Below are 19,800 nucleotides of genomic sequence, written 5' to 3'. Positions count from 1 at the left end.
ATCGCTCATTATGATGCTTAAAAGGCTTAAATTCTCATCAAGAGGCTCAAATGCATAATCATCTCTTTTAGAAAGAATCGATTTCTCATCATGAAGCTTGAGTAGATAATTGTCGTCCAGCAAATCGATCTATGGGAATTCAAGTCCAACGTGCCATGTCAGGTTTCATCGTGCGTCAACAGTGCTGTTGCACCGCGTTATTATGTATTGCACCGCGTTGTTTCTGCCATGTTGTGCTGAAATCAAGGTGAGAGTTTTTTTTAAACTCATTATGCCCGTTCGGCTTCGTTGCTCTTGCTTGTGCCTTTCTGCTCAATCAAATCACCTCAAATATCTTGTAAAGGTTACTCGTCCGTCAGGGACTTAGTGTACCTGCATCTATATTTTGGACTATAGGACTTTGCTCGTATTTATAGCTTTCTTGAGGTTGACCCAAGGCTTGGTGTACTCAACTCATTGTGTGACTCAATATACTCAACTTGACTCGATGTGTTTTAACACGTGTGTACAAACTCAACTTGATATGGTATGACTCGACATGGCTCGAGGTGCAGACTCAACTCGATGTGATGACACGACATGACTCAATGTGCATGACTCGTGTGTGTATTGTGTTGACTCATGTGATTGTGCTCTTGCTACTTAAAAATGCAAAAAAAGCAAAAAAATTCCTTCATTTTTTTGGAGGGTACCGACTTTCTCCAGAAAAAGAAAGATGTGAAAAGGAAAAGAGGTAGAAGGTAGGTGAAAATCAAAAGGGGTGAAGCTTTCGAACTTCCTCAAGATGAATCAAGCAAGCGATGGTGCATGTTGAGTGAGCTTAATCAATTGTATGCGTTGATGTTGTATCTCATGGTGCAAGGATTGTAGCATCCTAGACTACCCCTATTGATGACTCAATAATGAAAGTATTTGGGAAACTTAGGAATGGAGGCTAAGTACTTCATACTTTATGATTCGATGATGATTATGATAATGAGTGTTCTAAGATGATAAGGCATGCTTCAGGGTTGTATCAGGATTTCATGACAAAGGGTCCCTAAGGGAAGGATTATTTGGCTATGTATGTGTGATGTGTGTGAAAGTGACACTAAAGTTAGGCTGTAAAGGCTAAGGGTGTGGAAAATCATTTTAAGAAGAGTCAAATGATGGTGACTCTTAGGATGGGTAGGCTAATGAAGTAGGGATCAAGCCCCTAAGTCTAGCTCTAAATGGAGAGGGATGAACATTGAAGATCCCTTGATATGATCATGCATGAATGTGAATATGAGTGAATGCATTTTTATTACGACCGCACCCCAATGTGAGGTTGCCTACGTATCCTTTAGGAATCAGGTCGAACGTAGCTCTAGCCAAATTTCGCACAAGTGTGTGTACACTTCAAAGAGGTCTTTCAAGGGTTGTAACGGGGTTAGGCCAAAGGTTTGAAGAAGAAGGGATAAAGGCTCAAGACCCAAAAAATGCCCCCAAGGTGTGCCACCTTGCACTTGGATCTTAGTATTTGTATGCTTGAGGTTTTCTCACTTTTGAACTCTCTTTTATTTATTTTTGCATTTGAAATTTGTATTTGAATTTTCTTTGGATAAGTGTGGGCAACCCCGGTCATGCGGTCTATCACTCACTTGGCATTCATGTTTCTTGGGCACGGTGTCAAGCACTCGATAAGAGACGCAATCCAAGACGTGTTCTCATCAAAGACATTGGAACACTTTCCCTTTTGCACACTTTTATTGATTTTTAAACTTTTTGAAATTTTGGTAAAAATCACTCAAGCTTTATCACTTGGCTTTGAAAATTGCATAAGTTGCACACCTTCCCATCCCAACGTTAGGTAGATGAGGGTTGACAAAAAAAAAGGTCAATCGTTAAACGAGGTTCAAAGTATTTTATCAAGAAAGGATTGTATATTTGAAAGGGATAAAGGTGATATGATGTGGCTACAAAGGGTGCCTTAAATCACTGGTATACCTTGTGCTTAGCTCGGTGTGGATATTTTTTTTTTAAATGCAATGTAATGATCATATACAAAGAATTAAAATGCTCATTTTATTGAAAATAGAGAAGGAAAAAAATCAAACTTATGAAATAAATCTAAGGAAGATGAAGGGTGCCTATGCTAGACTTATTGGGGAATGGGAAATCAAAAATAAGAAAGGAATCATGAAATCTTGTCATTGAAGCCCGTCTCGTGCTTCATGCTTATCATCACTCGGTCTTCTTGCCGACTGGAGGAACAGGAAGCTTGTTATTATCAATCAAATATTCGATGGCCTCCTTTAGTTTCCAACAACTCTTGGTAGTATGACCCCTACCTTGATGGTACTTATAATGGGCGTTAGGATTCCATTTGGATGATCTATTTTCAGGCGCTGGATCTTGAATAGGTCTAATGGGAGTGATGAGCCCCTTGGCATGGAGACGATCGAAGGCGGTGTCATAGCTCATCACAATAGGGGTGAATTCTCTCTTTTGTTGTCTTCTTGGTCCTTGATTGTCAAATGCTAAGACATCATTAAGATCGTAGGTGCTAACATTGTTACCAGAGTAAGTGTTTTCGAAAGAAGAAGGATTGTCGTTCTTCTTTCCTTTCCAGCCACTGTTGTTACTATTTTTAGCAGCTTTCAATTTTGCAAGGTCATCTTCTATTTCAATGCCTATATTATAAACAGCTTTGAAAGTATTCAAGTTACATTGATATTTAAAGTGTTTTTGATATTTCTCTTGGAGATTCTTAATGAACGTCCTTACAGATTCCTTTTCTTGAAACTTTAATCATTCTAGCAGAAGTTTCCTTCCATCTATTATAAAATGCAGTAAAACCTTCATTCTCTTTTTGTTTAAGAATTTCAAGTGATCGATTTCTACTTGAATATTACATTTGTATCTATCAATGAAAGAATGTGTAATATCATCCCAAGTAGCAATTTTTTTGACACCCATAGAGAAGAACCATTGTTGGCATACTGGTTCCAAGGAGAGAGTGAAGAGCGAGGGGAAAACCTTCTTGTCAATCCCCTTGATCTCCATGATTGTTTCAAAAGCCCTCTAATGAAAATAGGGATTGTCAGTAGCTTTGAACTTAGGGATGTCATTGGCAGAGAACTTGTGCGGAAGAAGTCCCTTGTCCAATGAGATCCTCTTAGAGTTTATACCATGGTACTTGTAATCATTAGAAATTTGGCTTAAGCTATCTTCCATACGCTTGATTGTCTCAATTGGTGATTGCTTGTTAGGGTCTTCGACTCGGGTGGTGAGTCCCGTAAGCATTTCAGCAAGTCCATTCACAGTTAAGTTTTTCAAAATCTTCTTGACTGGCTGCCATTCTTATCTTTCGAACCGGTCTATCGAAGAGGAGTACTTGTGTAAAGGTGTTGTCCTTGATTAAGCGCCCTTCTCTCCTTGACCAAGCACTGTAAAATTAAATCATTGACTCTTTTAATGACTTGACTCTAATTGACTCGTACTTTTATTGGGTTAAAAAAGCAAAAAATGGGTGGATATTTTGGGTTCAAGTATAGGGATCAAATTAAGTTTTCAAGCGACATGGTTTATGTTGGGAGGATGATATCCGACTTACCCCCCTTACAAAAATGACGGAAAATACGCATACAAGAATCTTAACATGGTCGTGGTGAAAAGACATGTACAAAGTGTGTGCTAAGACTTGTGAGTGAAAGTGACATGTTCATGACTCGTGTAATGACCATGGGATTAGATATGTGATTAGACTCAAGCAAAGACTAAGTTAAGACTTTGTTTGATTAAACTGGTTAATCATGGCATATTAGACTCAACGCAATGACTCGGAAAGGAAAAAATTGAACCATCGCGTGGCGATAGAACAGTTGTGGAACGCTGGTTCCATCACAGCGCGTCAAGACTGCGGCGGCGCAATGGACCTGGCTTTCTGCGACACAGACCAAATTTTCGCACCAAGAATGGAACGTCAATCTAGTTTTTTCTTCGGTGATCCTTTCGAAGGTTTAAGCTTATGTACTACTGGGTCGAGTATGTTTAGACTTTATGGGTTCGAATTAATTAACCAATAATTAAGCAAAGTCCTTTTTAATCCTTGGTTAGTTTGTTAAGACTTTATTTACAAGGAACAAGGCAACACAAAAGGTTAGTTTAATCACAAGTAGGATATGCACAAGTAAGAGATGCACAAGTAGTTAAATAGTCACAACATGATGCAATGAGTTTGCAACCTAACCATGGCTCTAGTTCTCTAAGGTCAAGGATTATGGTGTCCAAGAGGGTCCATGGTTATGAGTCCGGATGCATCGTGCGGAAGCCTAACCTTAGAAGGGTTGGCACCATGGATAGGACCCCGCAAGTTATACTTGCTTCCCCCACTGTTGCACAAAGCATTCATTCAAGAAAATTAAATCAATCAACTGAATAAATCAAATATGAATTGAAATATAGATTTGGGATCAGACCCTCAAAAATATCAACCTTTCACGTCGAGGTCGAAGGCAACGTCGAGAATGGCTTAGAGTATTCGAATCTCGTAACTGAGGTATTGTGACTGATCTTGGAGAGTATCAAAGATATGTTTAGGCTAAGAACATGGATGATTGATAAGGATTGATGATGATTGGAGCTAGGTGGTTATAGCTTATGATTGATGGTTCTAGCTGATTTGAAAACGACCTCTATTTATAAGGAAAAAAGAGAGTCTGGACAATAAAAAAAGATCAGAATTTGGAACGGAATAGAACTGCTCTTGACGCGCCACGCTAGTAACTAACGCATCGCGCTGCGATGGGACTGTCGCAGTGCGTTAGTCCTGGCGTTGTGCGCTGGTTTTAAAGGATAATATATTTTATTCAGAATTTGGTTTCTAATGGGTTTTATATGAAAATTATATTCGAACATCTTTTAATTTGAATAGAACAAGGATTATCTAAAAGAGAAGTTTTATTCAATATCAAACTCTTTGATCTTTAATTTATCTTTTCGGAAAGGATAAATTAGAACCTTCTATAAACTTCTAATAGAGTACTAATTGATTTAGGATTAGGAATAACATATTTGGACCCTCATATGATCATTGGGTTGTAGGTAAGGTGGACCTAGCTTCTGTTTGGGCTCGGTTTAGTATTTTAGCCATAATTTATTCATTTTAAGTCGGATTTGGACTTATAATATATCGTTGGAAAGCTCTTTTCAAACCCCATCCAACTAAACAATAATTGGACTAAGATTATGGACCAAAATAATCTGATTTGGATGTTTTTATGAGTTGGACACGAAAAAAACGATTTTGATGACACGAAATGAATGATTTTGGGTTTAAAGTCACGAAATAAATGATTTTGGATTAAAACATTTTGTAAAAGGTTAGAAATATGGTCAAGGTCTAAGGGAATTTCACGAGACTTTTCAACTCTTTACCGAACTCGTTAATCAAATACGTGAAAGGTACTCATCACTGGGTTTGGTTTTTGGTGAGACACAATTAGGTGTCTACAGTTTGCAATTAAAAAAAAAAAAAACCTACATCTTATTAATGATTCCAAACCCACACTTTTGAAATCCTGGATCCATTGTTTGGTAGGCAGTAATTAGAAAAGGGAAGGAGAATGGACAAGGCATGTTTCCTTTGTTGTTGTTTGTAATGTCAATTTAGCCATTCCATTTACTAGGGCTATTTAAATTTTGAATATAAAAACCCTATCCGATCTTAATTTTCAGATCTCCGAAATTTCAAATCAGAAAAAAATATGATACATATCTGATCCTAATTTTTTTTAGAATTTCAGATGGCGGATATCCGAATTTTCATATCAAATCATCGGTTTTCAAATTGCATCAACAAATTTTTTGATCGGGTTATAGAATTTTTGGAAAAATTGTAATCCTTTCCGGTCCAAAAACCCAATTTTTTTTTTTTTTTTTCAAATACCTGATTTTGAAACATTCCTACCATTTACCCTCTTCTTACTTCCAAACTCTACTTTTGATTCCTTACCCCTTCCATGTTATTTCCATCCCCTTTCTTTATACCCCAAATGTACCACCACGCCATCAATACACCACCACCCTACCTCCACCAGTTTCACATACACCAGCCAACCACCATTACCCTCAACCTAAAACACCCCTTTCTTTGATTCATAACATTTTTGTAAGTTTAATTACTGCCTGTTTGGTAAAGGGCTCACAACCAGTGTCATACAATATTTCTGGTATGTCAAGGTCAATGCAAACATATCGTGCATTGCCATTCATAGAAGCAAGAAAGTACAAATGTAAATGATACAGAGTATGTAAATTACATTACCTATTAAGGCAATCAACTACACATAGTCAAGAGAAAAGCTTAAAACCTCTCAAATTCCGGTACTTGCAGCACCTGGCTGCAAACATTCAGGCATTCACAATCTACAGTAGGATTTTGTGGAGGTGCATTTGTTCAATTGCAGGGCTTATTGCCTAGTTCTACATACATAAGAAAGACTCGTGCTATGATATCCATCTTCCAAGTGTTCTAAATAGTATCGATTGGATTGTAAATGAAGAATCTTCTGGTGTTTCCTCTCTTCCATTGCAGAAGTACTGCAAAACTTACACACAGTCGAGAACAGCTTACAGAAGAATATAAGATTTATGATTTCATTGGGTTTATCCATAATTGTAACGGTCCATAGGAGATTAGGAACATAGATATTATCTGAAAGATTTATTAATGCACATATAAAACAAGATGAGGCAAATAATGCAAGTCTTATTAATCTGAAGTTTCCAACAAGTGCTAATTTCATTCATCCTCAATTAACCACTAGACTAATCATCTACAACCAGATTCTGATTTTACCCTAAATTACATGCCTATATACTGCACAGATCTGCTCCGGCAACTTCATCAATGTCAAGTCATACAAGCATATGATGTCATGGCTTTCAATTCATATCAAAAATTGCTTGCTACACTCAATCAGCAATTAAACTCCTAAATTTACAAAAAAAATGTGAAACGCTGCTCATCGGTAGCATCTTTAGCACTTAGCAATGAGAGCTTTATCTATGGCAAAATAAGCAAGATCTGCGATCCGAGTGATCTATCTCTCCTTAACTTCATCGAAGTAAGAAGCGGGTATCTCTGCTGGAGATGCTAATGTTGAAACGCATTTGTACTGTGACAGAAAATAAAGAATTAACATCAGACAAACAACTTAGAAAAGCCCCATCATAATTAAACGATAAGAAGCAGTCAGGCAGGCAAAATGCATTACCTTATGCTGCTTGTATTTGTTTCGTACTGCTACCAAAGACCCGCCTCTTCGATCTAGTTGCAAGTCTTGGATCCGAAGAACACATTCTTTTAGATCCGATGGTTTATAACCAGTATAAGATTGCAAGCTTGAATTCTGTAAAATGCATAATCAGTTACTTGAGACTTCCATTTCAGGATCTTACATAATAAACAGCAAATCAAGGTTTAATACTTACCCAAGGGTGCTTTTTGGGTTGTGTTGTAAACTTTGCAAGAAAAATAACTGATGCCGCTACCATAGAAGGTAAGAACTTCACACATCCATAATCTAGCAAACTGAGCTCAGCTAAGTAGTAACCCAAAAATTCCAACTGCAGATTTGGAGTCTGTATAATCACAATATAAGTTAATAACTAGTTGATTCCTTTTATCAGATCAAGCATAGACAGCAGATACAGCGCCGTAGCCAGCTAACATACCTTAGAATTTCCTTGAGCAACCCTGGTGAACCTCCTGCAGAAATTAACAAAAGGGGAAAGACAAACTAATTAATAAAGTATCCACCAAAAACACACCAGAAACAAAAAGATTATACATCTAATGAACAATGCAATTCACTTCAGATCCTCACCTGAGAAACGATTTTACGGTAGGATTACCCATTTCGTAGTTGAGAGTTTTGAGTACATCAACCTCCATATCTACAACCTTCACATTAAATGAACAACATTCTCAATACAAACCAATAACCCAGATTCAGATTCAATGATTTGGAGATAATTTAAATTGAGAACTAACCTCTTGTTTAGTGTAGGTATTTTCTGTCATATCACAGAATTTCTCAACAGGTTTGGGATCTATTTCTTCATACTTCCTACAGTTTATAACAGAGAACTTCAATAAAATTATTCTAACAAGATAAAAAATAAAAAAAAATAAAAAAAAATAAAGCCGAAATCGAAGATCGAAAACATACGATGCAATTAGCATAGCAGAAACACCCAGAAGCTGAAGTTTTTGTCGATTAATCGGTTTGAGGGACAAGTATCGATCGATGTGTGAAATTGTCAAATAAAGTGTGTCTGAAACAACCTTGAATTCTTCAGCAAGCTCTACTAACCAATCCACCAAAATTCCTCTCATATTCGCACTTACATCTTTCTGAATTATCTGCATGTACTCTCCCAGCGGCCGTCTCTTCTCTTCTTGCTACACAATTCAATTAACCCCAATTCAGTTTCAAACATAAACCCTAATTTCGGAAAAACCCTACCTAACAATCAATTCCCCCCCCCCCCATCCCCACAAAAAAAAATCAACCCAAAATGGAAAAAAATTGATACATTTCTCAGAAAAATAAATTACTATTTCCAAACCCTCAATAATTATTACCAAAATGACAGAAAATTTGATAAAAATTTAACAATCTTACCTCCATATTCCGCAGATAGTCATAAATTCCAGTAACATAAGGCCCACACATTTGAGGATCATCTGAACCAGCATCAATATGTTCATTAGCTACCTTTCCAACACCAACAACATCTTCTTCCGGAGTTTTCTCCGATGCCGGAATCGACGAACTGCTAATTGGTTTAGCAGGTTTCCTCGAACGACCTCTTGCACGAGGCTCAGAACAAGATCTTAAGCTTGAATTTCCCAAAATGTTCGAAGGTATTTCACCCAAAACAACCCTTCTTTTGTTCGCCGGTGGCTGATGCTGCGGATTCTCTGACATAGCTTCGGCAGCTCTTCGCTTCGCCGACTGCCTGGTAACCCTCATACAATTCTCCTGATTCGCCATTGTTCCGATAACCAGAAAGCCGAAAGAGAAAATTAGAGAGAGAAAGAGAAGGAAGCAGAAGAAGAGTGGTGGTGGAAATGGAGGTGAGAGAAGTGAGAGTCTTTGTAGAAGAATGAAGGCGCCATTTGAGATTGTTTCAAAAAATGTTAAAGTTTCGCGGTTCTATGAATGTACATTTTAATTTCTAATTTCGGTTTGGTTCGGTGAAAAATTGAATTGAAGGGGGGTTGTTTCGAATTTTGAAAATTGGGAAATTTGGGTTTGGGAATATGTTTTTATTTGGACAGTTTTCAGGTTTGGGTTTTGGAATGAAAATTGCGCGGTCAAATTTACTCTGCGAAATGTTTTTAAACAGCAAAGGTTATTTTGGAGCTTGCACTTAGGATTCTTCTACTTGTGATTTTGTTAAGCAGTAGGGGAGTAGGCGGGCTGTTTTAAAATTTTAAGTATTCCGTGATTTAGGACATTAAGCGCTAAGTGAAACTTCGGAAGTGGAGAGCAAATTTTTTTAAAATTTTTGGACTAGGCCATGTGGATTAGAATAAGGGTATAATTTTTATTTTATTTTTCCAAATTGAATGAGAAATTATGCTGATTACAATTTTTGGATGATTATAAAGTGGCTTAATTTATTTTTTGACTTTTAGTCAAAAACTATCGATTAAAAGCCATTTTTTTGTGAGAAATTACTTAAAAAAAAATGTTGTAAGAAACAACCTTTAAAATATAAAAGTTGTATGAAACTATCTATTCATATAAAAATGTCATAAGAAATTATCCTATGCCGAATTTCCGTCTTTGAATAATTTCTCCGGTGTTAACCACTTTGGCCGGTCACATGATTTTAAATTAACCAAATTCTCACCCTTATTTCCCCATTTCATCATTACATCCCTCAATATCTCTTTCCTTACAGCTTCCCTTACATCATTTTCCCCTTCCCTGCTTCCATATAACAATACACATTTTGGGTTTCCCAATATCAGGTAATTTTTTAGGGTGAAATTGCTAGAATTAATGTCGTGGGTTGCTTTGTTGCCGCGTTATTGTTTTTGGGTGTAGCATCGTTGAAATGGCGGCTTGGTGTGGCTGATGTTTGTTGGTGTGTTGGTGGTTGGGTATTGAGGTGAGGTGAGAGTATGGGCAACGAGATATGATGAGGAAGAGTTGTGCGATGGTGTTGTTGTTGGTGGCGTCAAGAGGTAGAGAGGGAGTGTGGTGATGGCGTGCGAAAGTGTGATGAGGAATTGCAAATGAGTTAGTAGTGATGTCAATTGGGCGGGTCAAGTAGGAGATCCGCCCCAATGGGGCGGGGATGGATATAAAAACCATACCCATCATGGGTAATGGGGCGGGGTGGTTGTACCAGCCCCATCCCCGCTCTGCCCCACCCGCTCCGCTTCATACCCACCTTATCCTCGCTCCTCCCCACCCGCCCCCGTTCATATCCGCACCATTCCCACCCCATACCCATCTATATATTTTTTTAAAAAATATTGAATACTTTTATACTATTTCATTAAAATAATTATGTAAAATGAAGTAGTAAATATAATACATTATAATATACTTATATTATTAAAAAAAAGAAAGTGTAATACAAACAATAATTTTTTTTTGTTGTAATCTAAATTAAGTAGTGTTGTTGTATTTGGGAGGTGGGGATTAAGCGGGTCTTGGGTGGGGATTAGGTGATGGGGGTGGATATCCAAGCGGGGGTGGGGCGGGGATGGTTTTAGAATTAGACCGGTGGGGCGGGGATGAGGGATAAGTTTTGGACCCGCCGCCAGGATGGAGATGGGGATGAGAATGTTAGGCGATGATGGGGATGGGAAAGCCAAAATTCGCCCTGCCCCGTCCCGTTGACATCCCTATGAGTGAGGGCTTATGTTGGTTTTGGGGATGTGTGAAGGTGGTTTGGGGGTGTTTTGAGGTGGGTTGAAGTTTTGTAGCGGGTGGGTCAAAATGGTACGATGGTGGGTGTTTCGGGGTTTTTGGAGTCCCTCGGGAGAGTTACAATTTCAAGAATGTGCGTCGACCGTCTGTACCTGCAATACCACGGAAAACTCCGGTTAGGTGGAGTTCCGTCTTCGACGATCAAGTTAAAGCGTGTCCGGATGTATAAAAATGCGGAATGTAAAATTTTTTGTCATGGATTCCGAGAGAATTCTGCAATTAATATTGCTCGGGTTTTGTGTGTATATTTATGAATAACGCAATAAATCAGGATTTTCCTCTATTTATAGTGTAAGGGGATCAGTTCCCCTTTCACAGGTTGGGGTGCCACGTGTCACCAGAGGGTTAGTTCTTTTTGATCCTCTCTAATGCTGGCATGTGTCAGCACACGATTGGTCCACGTGGACAGGGGTATTTTTACCCTAAACATTTTCCCCTCACAGCTGGCACGTGCCTTCTGGGGTTCTCTATAAGTAGAGGTCCCCCCCCTTCATTTCAACACTTATTCACTGTGAGCAATTTTTCTTAGTAAAAGCTCTGATACCTACTGCTATTTCTTGCACAACCGTCTTTCTTTTCTTCACTCAACCGGCTTCCATCTAAGTGTTCTTCATTCAAAACATATTAAAACCGCCTGAGGGTCTTTTTACATTCTCCTAGGTTTAAATACACCCACAGCCGGTCAACTATATGGGGTATCTTCAAGCAAAACTTCAGAGGAATGTTTGGGTTGTTCTACAATTTTCAATTACTCTTCAAGTCGGTACATCCGGGCAACCGTCTGGGTATCTAGCAAGCAATAAAGAGATTTCCGGTTGTTGATCCAGATAGCTAACTTTCCTCACACTCAAAACATCTACGAGGTACCGTCTCTACCCCTTGCAACTTTTTGGAGTTTTTCCGGTTGTATACCTTGTAGAGAATAATGGACTCACCCAACACACACACGACATGGCCTAGGACAGTTGTTAGCCGGTCACCGAATACGGCTGAGTCTAGGACTGGGGATGTTGTTTGGGGGTGTTTGGACCACCCTTACACTTTTGCGAATCCGACCGTCTCTGTTCATGTGCAGGATAGAATGGCTCGAACGAGACGGACGGTTGTAGACCCCGACTATCGATTAGACGGCTCAGCTGATGCTTCGGCTGACCTTGTACATTATGACCATCCGGGTGTACCTAGCATTCCTAGTGATGACATTTAAGAGGAGTCCGAGGATATGGGCGGTGAAGAGACCGTCCAACAATCAGACTCTGAAGAGTCTTCCTTAGAACCGGATGCCCTCCAAAGGGATGAAGAGGCGTATAAATGGCCCTCCATCAATAATCCAATAGAGGCGCACATGTCCGCTAGGATGTTGTCACTTTGAACGCTACTTTCCCCGGATTTCTAAAAAAGTGCCCGGACGGAGATGGATGGGAGATTGTAGTACCGCCTGTGGAGGCAACTGCCATTTGGGATGATGACCTTGATCATGACGACGACTATTTCAGCTGCTATGAGGCGGCATTTAAAGCCGGCCTCCGGTTCCCCCTCCACAATGCAATAAAAGCCATTCTAAGAGGCTACAACCTTGGCGTTTGGCAGTTAACACCCAATTCCTGGGTGAATATGTTAGGATACATAGCCTCCTGCGAGATGCAGGACATCACGCCAAGCTGGGAGGAGTTTGCACATATGCACTACCTTAGCCGTTCCCCAGGCGGCTAGAATGTGTGGTATACATTGACCACGCACCTAGAATTCTTGATGACGTTGGACAAACCGTCAAACTGGAGCAGTTGGAAGAGCAAGTTTTACTTGGTTACTTCTCCATCTTTGCGTCTGAACCATCGACTGCATCACTACAATAATTACCCGGCTCTCCTTGGAAAGAAATGCCCACTTCCTAAAGTACCGGAAGAGGCCTGGTTGCAAATAATGGAGACGGGGCTCTTTAAGAAAACCTCAATGCCTTTGGATAATGGGACTGAAATCATTGTGCCCAAGAACTAGGTCCCTCATCCGAACTGGCTAAAGGACAAGGCGTTCCTTTCCACCCGTGGCCTTAGCATAATGTTTAACAGACGTATGTTGATTGATAATTGACACTTTATGCCGCTTGTATCGTGATTGAATGGCATTTAACTTTTTGATTCTCTTCTTTGTAGAGAAAGGATTAGAGATGGTGCCTCCAAAGAAGACGCTTGCTAAATCTGCTGCTCAGATCCGGAAAGATCAGTTCGAGAAAAAGAGGGCCCAACTAGCGGCCAAGGACGATGGGGTAAGCTCTGGCTTAGCTCTTTTTACCGTCTGTATAATTTGATTTATATTCTGATATTAACCGGTTGCTTTGTTTCTTTTTCAGACGGGGAGCAAAGATATTCCTCGCTCCCTAACAAAAATGCTAAAAATACCGGGCGAGGAGCCTTCTCAACCTCCTTCTAAGACAAGGAGGGTTTCGGCTGCCCCTACCTCTTCTAGAAGGCCGCCTGTGCGTGACAGGCCAACCTCAGCAGGCAAGAGCCTGAAAGACCTTGGTTTAAACACCGAGCCGGCTGAGGTTGAGACGAGGGAGCCTGAGACGCCCTCGGGCCGGCAGCTTGCTGTAGCAACTAGCTCAAATGCGGCTGGGGTGAGTTGACCCCTCAGCTTGAAAATCAAGTTATGGACTTCACCAATGACCCCCCTTGGCCGCTTGGGCCTATGCGAGTCAAGTCCTAAGCTACCCAATTAGGGGATTCTTCAGGCAGCCGACAGAATATAGGTGCCGCCTATGCTCAATTATTAACGAATGACTCTGTTGGTGCAGATGCCCTCTTCCCGTTGGCCTGACCTCCAACAATATGCCAAGAGGAAGCTGAGGACCCTCACCCGGTCCAAGAAAGAGGTAGTGCTGGGTGTGCACCAAGTCAACATCAACCGCATCAACTCGCTGCTTGCTGAGGTAATTTGCTGGTTGGGGTACTTTTGTATGATTTACTCTTTTTGCTGGATGTACCATAAATGAGACACTAACCCTTTTTCGGCTGATTTTTTAGGTGATGGTAAGGGTAGACGGCGTTAAGGTTTCCTTGAGGAAGAAGCAAGAGGAGGTAAGAGACGCCAATAGGCGGGCGGATGACCTTATTGACGTTACTCAATTCAACACTTTAATGTATGAAATACAAACTAAAAGACGGGAGATGAAATAGGAGGAGCTTATCAAGGAGCTCACTGCGGCTGCTTACACGGTCAACAAGAAGGCGGCTGACTTTGAGCTGCAAGTCAAAAATCTCCAGGCCGATGTCAAAGCATTGGGGGATGCCGACAAGGAGAACACCCAACTAAGGGCAGACGTCTCCCGGCTGAAGAATGAGTTATCCCAAGCGCAGGCTGATCACAAGGCCGAGCTGGCAGCCAAATGGGTTGCTGAAAAGGAGTTGTCCCAAGCGCAGGCTGATCACAAGGCCGAGCGAGGCTCGCATGAAAATGGCCTGGTCCCTCATCCACCCGGACACCAAATGGGTGTTTTTTGAGTTAAGGTACAAGTACGCCACCGAGGTGTACGATGCTCAAACTCTTGGGCTTGAAAAGCCGGCTCCCTTCGAAGAATGGGCTGGCATTGTAGAGGAAGATTAGGAGGAGGAGCGGGCGGAAGAACGAGCGCCTGCTGATGCTAAACAGGCCCAGCAAACTCAAGATACTCCTCAATTTGGCCAGGGCCAGATGTCTCAGCCTCCCCAGCAGCAGAGACCCTTGTCGTTTCCTTTTATTTTCGGCTTGCACGCCGTGTTCTTTTGATGCATAATTTTTTTTCTTCTCCCCGGACTTATGTCCGCCTGACAATCATTTGGCTATTAGCCACCTTTTATGAATATGAATTTTGCCGGTTGGGCTGGTTTTGCTTCTATTTGATATTTGCGCTTCAATTTTTGCAATTTTCTAGTATGCTCGTACAAATCTTTTTCTTTTTTCCAAATGACTCAGCACATGCGGTATGCCGAATTCATTTTACCTGCCCCTGGATGGTTGTTTGCTTGGTATTGCCCAACCCTAAGCATGCAGCCGTCCAATCAAGCATTCAGACGGATAGATAGACAGTCATTAATCATAATTAAAGAAGTAGATTTATTCTCTAAGTTGGATTAGCAGACGGTGCCGGCTAGGGCCAACTTAGAATATTCGTTTAACCGGCTACGAGTTACCCTTTGGGTAATATGTCATCGCCGTTTGTTAGGATGTAGGCGGCCATTGGCTGGGCATAGGCATCATAACCAGGTTAAGAATTAGCTGCTAAGGTTTTGACCTTGCTTTATTTTAATTTGTAACTAGTTGAAGTGCCTTTCGGCAAAGACCGGTTATATTTGACCAAGATATTAGTTACCGTTTGTGTTGCTTAGAAGCAACGACCGGTTGTATCTAGGTTTCAATTGATAATTCAAATGGCCGTGAGTTATCTTTAACATAGACATTCGGTTAAAGCCGCTTGAGTTATGATTTATAGAACAATGTACCACCCAAATGGGAGATTCTCTCTTTGACGAATTCACCTAAATAAGCGTCGCTGGTTGCCTATTCATGTTGGAGCAGGCGGTTTGAAGGCTATCCAGCCATTGGCCTTATAAATAGCTGCTAAGTTTGAGACTTAGTTTATATCTACTCAATTTAGAGCAGATACTCGGTTGTGCATTGCACATATGGGACTTTATACAAGAAAACATAAATAAAGCATCTTTTCATTAACATACTATATTTACAAAGATTTACAAGTCTTTAGAAGTAGTACTTTTTCAAGTTATCTACATTCCAAGTTCTGGCTAACTGCCTGCCGTCTGGTGTTTCTAGGCGGTAGGTTCCGCCTCTAACTTCTTCGAAAATCCGGTAGGGGCCTTCCCAATTAGGGGTCAGCTTTCCTTGCTCATTGGCCCTACCGGTCGCCTTCATTTTCCGTAACACAAAGTCCCCCACTTTTAAGGGTCATTTGTGCACTCTTATGTTGTAGGTTCTTGTCATTCTCAGATGGTATATCTCATGACGCAAGGCGGCATTACCCCTACGCCCCGGGAGTGAATCCAATGCTAGACGCATGGCCTCCCAATTAGCCTCTTCAGCATAGAGCATGATTTGAAGTGTTGGCTCGTAATGTTCAATAGGCAGGACGACTTCAGTGCCATATGTCATGAGAAACGGGGTTTCACTGGTTGCCCCTTTTTTAGTTGTTCTGATGGCTCATAGGACATGAGGCAACTCATCTACCCATAGACCGCCAACCCTCTCAATTTTATTCTTGATGTCGCTTGAGATGAGCTTATTGATGGCTTTAACTTGGCCGTTTGCTTGGGGACGACCGACTGATGCAAAAAAATGTGAGATCCCTTGATCTCCCAACCAACTCTTGAGGGTAAGCGTTTCAAACTAAGGGCCATTGTCAGAGACCAATGACATAGGTACACCAAACTAGGTGATGATGTTCCTCCATATGAAGGAGATGACATCCTTTGTCTTAATGCCCTTGACCGCCTTTGCCTCAACCCATTTGGTGAAGTAATCTATAACAACCAGGATGTACCTTCATCCGCTTGTAACAGGCGTCTATGGACCTAGGATGTCCATGCCCCATTTTGCAAATGGAACCGGGCTGTAGATAGCTGTTAGACCAATAGCCGAACGGTGTAAGAGTTTGCCTAATTTTTTACACTTATCACACTTCTTCACCATTTCCATGGCGTCTGCCTCAAGAGTGGGCTAAAAGTAGCCCTGCCGCCTGACCCTTTTTGCTAAAGTTCTGCCGCCTATATGTGATGCACAAAAGCCCGAGTGCAGATCCTCTAGAACTTCTTTCCCCCTTTCAGGGGTAACACAATTCAGCAGCGGCTGGAGGTAACCCTTTGTTGAAGAGTTCTCCATTATGGATCTCAAAACTTGCGACCCTTTTCTTTAGTGCAACAGCTTCAGAAGGGGCATCCGGCAAAGTGTCGTCTGCCAAATAAGCTCGGATGGCATCCATCCAGGTCGAGCTTCAGTCAAGAACTCCATGGGGATCATGTTCAATACTTCTTTTTTCCATGACTTCCCAAAAGACTGACCTAGGCGTATCACACGAGGTGGATGATGCCAGCTTAGAGAGTGCATCCGCCTGATTGTTTTCTGACCTGGGCACCTGACTTAGATGAAATTCGTCAAGTGTCCCGGCCTCATCTTTGACCGCCTGAAGGTATTTGATCATAGCCGGATAGGTGGCCTCGTAGTCACCATGATACTGGCTAACGATCAGCTAAGAGTCAGAACAAGTGTCAACCTTTCTTGCCCCTGCCGCTTTACGCATGCGGATACCGGCTAGCAGGGCCTCATATTCCGCCTCATTATTTGAGGCTTAGAACTTGAACCATAGTGCATATTAATATTTGTCCCCTTCCGGAGACTTGCAAATTGTGCCTGCACCACAACCGTTCATAGTAGAGCTCCCGTCTACATATACCTTCCAAACTAATCAACATTTTCCGGCTGAGCCGGCCTTGTCATTTCGACAATGAAGTCGGCAAACGCCTGACCTTTCACTGCCTTTCTTGGCTCAAAAGTTATTTCCAGACTTTGCATTCAATAACCCATTTGAGTATTCTGCCGGATGACTCCAAGGTTGTCATTGGCCGCTTGAGGGGTTGGTCTGTGTAGACCACCACCGGATGTGCCAAGAAGTAAGGTTTCAACTTCTTGATTTCCATGAAAAGAGCAAGGCCAAAATTTTCAACCAAGGGGTACCGTAGCTCAGCATTTTGAAGTACATGGCTAATGAATTACACGGGAGTTGAATGCTGTCTCTTTCAGCTAGGAGAACGACACTGAGGGCATGATATGAGACGACCAAATACATATAGAGAACTTCTCTTGCTAGAGGGCTAACCAGCTGTGGCAATGAGTGGAGGTGCTCTTTCAATTTCTGGAATGCCGCCTCAGCATTTTCCCCCCATACAAATCTAGTCTTCTTTTTGATTACCTGGAAGAAGTATAGGCACTTGTCACTTAACCGGCTAAGGAATCTCCCAAATGCCGCCAGACAACCGGTAAGTTTTTGAACTTCCTTGACAGTGCGGGGTGACTTTATATCAATTATCGTCTGTACCTTTTCGGGTTAGCCTCTATCCCCCTTTGATCAATAAAAAATCCGAGAAACATCCTAGACTCAACACCAAAGACACACTTCTTAGGAATAAGCATGACCTTGTGCCGCCTGAGGGTAGTGAATGTTTCTCGGAGGTCAGCAAGGTGATCCATTTGTAGCTTATATTTGACTATCATGTCATCAATGTACGCCTCTACATTCCTCCCAATTTGATTAATGAAGACTGTGTTAATCATTCGCTGGAAAGTAGCAGGCGCATTCTTCAGCCCAAACGACATCACCGTACACCAGAATAACCCTTGATCAGTGACGAATGCCATCTTCTCTTTATCTTTTTTCCACAAGGGTATTTGATGGAAACCTGAGTAGGCGTCCATGAAGCTCATCAAGGCATGATCGGCTGTAGAGTCGACCAGACTGTCGATCTTTAGAAGTGGATAGCTATCCTTCGGACATGCCTTGTTCAAATCTGTGTAATCAACACACATCCGCCAGGTACCATTCGACTTTTTAACAAGGACAACGTTTGCTACCCAATCCGGGTAGTAACATTGCCGAATAAACCCTCCATCCATAGCTTCTTAACCTTGACAGCAGCCGCTTGAGATCTTTTCTCACCGTGATTTCTCTTCTTTTTCCTAACCGGCTTCTTTTTTGGATCTTCGGCGAGTTTGTGGACAGCATGATCCGGGCTGACGCCTAACATCTCTTCCACTTCAAAGGGAAAAATTTCTTTAGTAGTTGGTGCAAATCTGCACCCAACTTAGCAAAAGCAACCGTCCCCACCTTGATGGTTTGTTCCGGACGGCTGTCATAAAGAAATATGTCGAAATTTTCACCAGCCGGCTAGGGACGGAGATCATCTAACCGTTCCCCGATCAGTGATTGCTATTGCTTTTCTTTTTTGACGGCCACCAAGTGGTCCACCTTCCTCTTTTTGCCGGCTTCTTTGGGAGCAGGCGCGACTTCCTTGAAGTCATTAAGGTCAATGGGTTCCTCGCCTTGGCCAGCTGTGGCCACAGTAGGCTTGACGTCTGAGAGATAGCACTCCCTTACCGTCTTCTGATCCCCATTCAGGGAACCCACTGTCCCATCATCCCTCTCGAATTTCAACAGCATGAGGGATGGGATGATGACTGCCTTGGACTCGTTGAGGGTTGGACGACCCAAGATCAGATTATAGGTGGTCAATTCCTTGACCACCAAAAACTTGACGACCATGTGCCGTCCCTCCCCCTTTTCTCCTAGGCGGATGGGTAGGTCAATCCTCCCCATCGGATGCACTACTCCCCCCCCCAAAACCAACTAAGGGGCGAGAAACTTTGTGCATGCTGCTAGGCTTGTACTTGAGCTTCGCCAAGCACCGATAGTTGATAAGGTCAGACGAGCTCCTAGTATCAATAAGGATCCGGCCCACTCATTGGTTGGAAACCTTGCATTCAATGACTCTTGGGTCATCATTAGGCCGCCTGACCTTGCCCCGGTCCTTCTCACAGATGATGACCTCAGGGAAGTTGTCTTTCGACGCCTGACCCTCATCCACTGAGTTGACCTCCAACTTTCAAATGTTGTCCTTGGTGCCCCGGATGGTAGGACCCCCTCCCGCGAAACCGCCTACTATAGTAAAGATTTGCTCTTCATCAGTGTCAGAGCTTATAGCAAGGTTGTCAGACTTCTTGGACAACTGCCCATTGTTTGTTTTGGGGTTACCCTTGGACTTCAGAATGTAGGATT

At 41.8% G+C, this 19,800-nt stretch overlaps 1 protein-coding gene across 1 annotated transcript; it reads right to left on the bottom strand.

Annotated features, from left to right (window-relative positions):
• Positions 1–6,713: 6,713 nt before the first annotated feature.
• Positions 6,714–9,742, bottom strand: LOC110724419 (putative cyclin-A3-1). Its single transcript, XM_021903837.1, has 8 exons — positions 8,655–9,742; positions 8,199–8,431; positions 8,021–8,096; positions 7,854–7,930; positions 7,702–7,735; positions 7,459–7,608; positions 7,242–7,376; positions 6,714–7,142 (listed from the first exon to the last, which is right to left on the bottom strand). Exons 1-8 carry the CDS (start codon positions 9,024–9,026, stop codon positions 7,068–7,070), a joined length of 1,152 nt encoding a protein of 383 aa, XP_021759529.1. The 5' UTR covers positions 9,027–9,742; the 3' UTR covers positions 6,714–7,067.
• Between the last annotated feature and the right edge of the window lie 10,058 nt (positions 9,743–19,800).

The sequence above is a fragment of the Chenopodium quinoa genome, unplaced genomic scaffold, assembly GCF_001683475.1.
Source record: "Chenopodium quinoa cultivar QQ74 unplaced genomic scaffold, ASM168347v1, whole genome shotgun sequence".
NCBI lineage: Eukaryota > Viridiplantae > Streptophyta > Magnoliopsida > Caryophyllales > Amaranthaceae > Chenopodium > Chenopodium quinoa.
The sequence above is the reverse complement of the archived record's forward strand: the minus strand, read 5'-3'. Positions and strand labels throughout refer to the sequence as shown.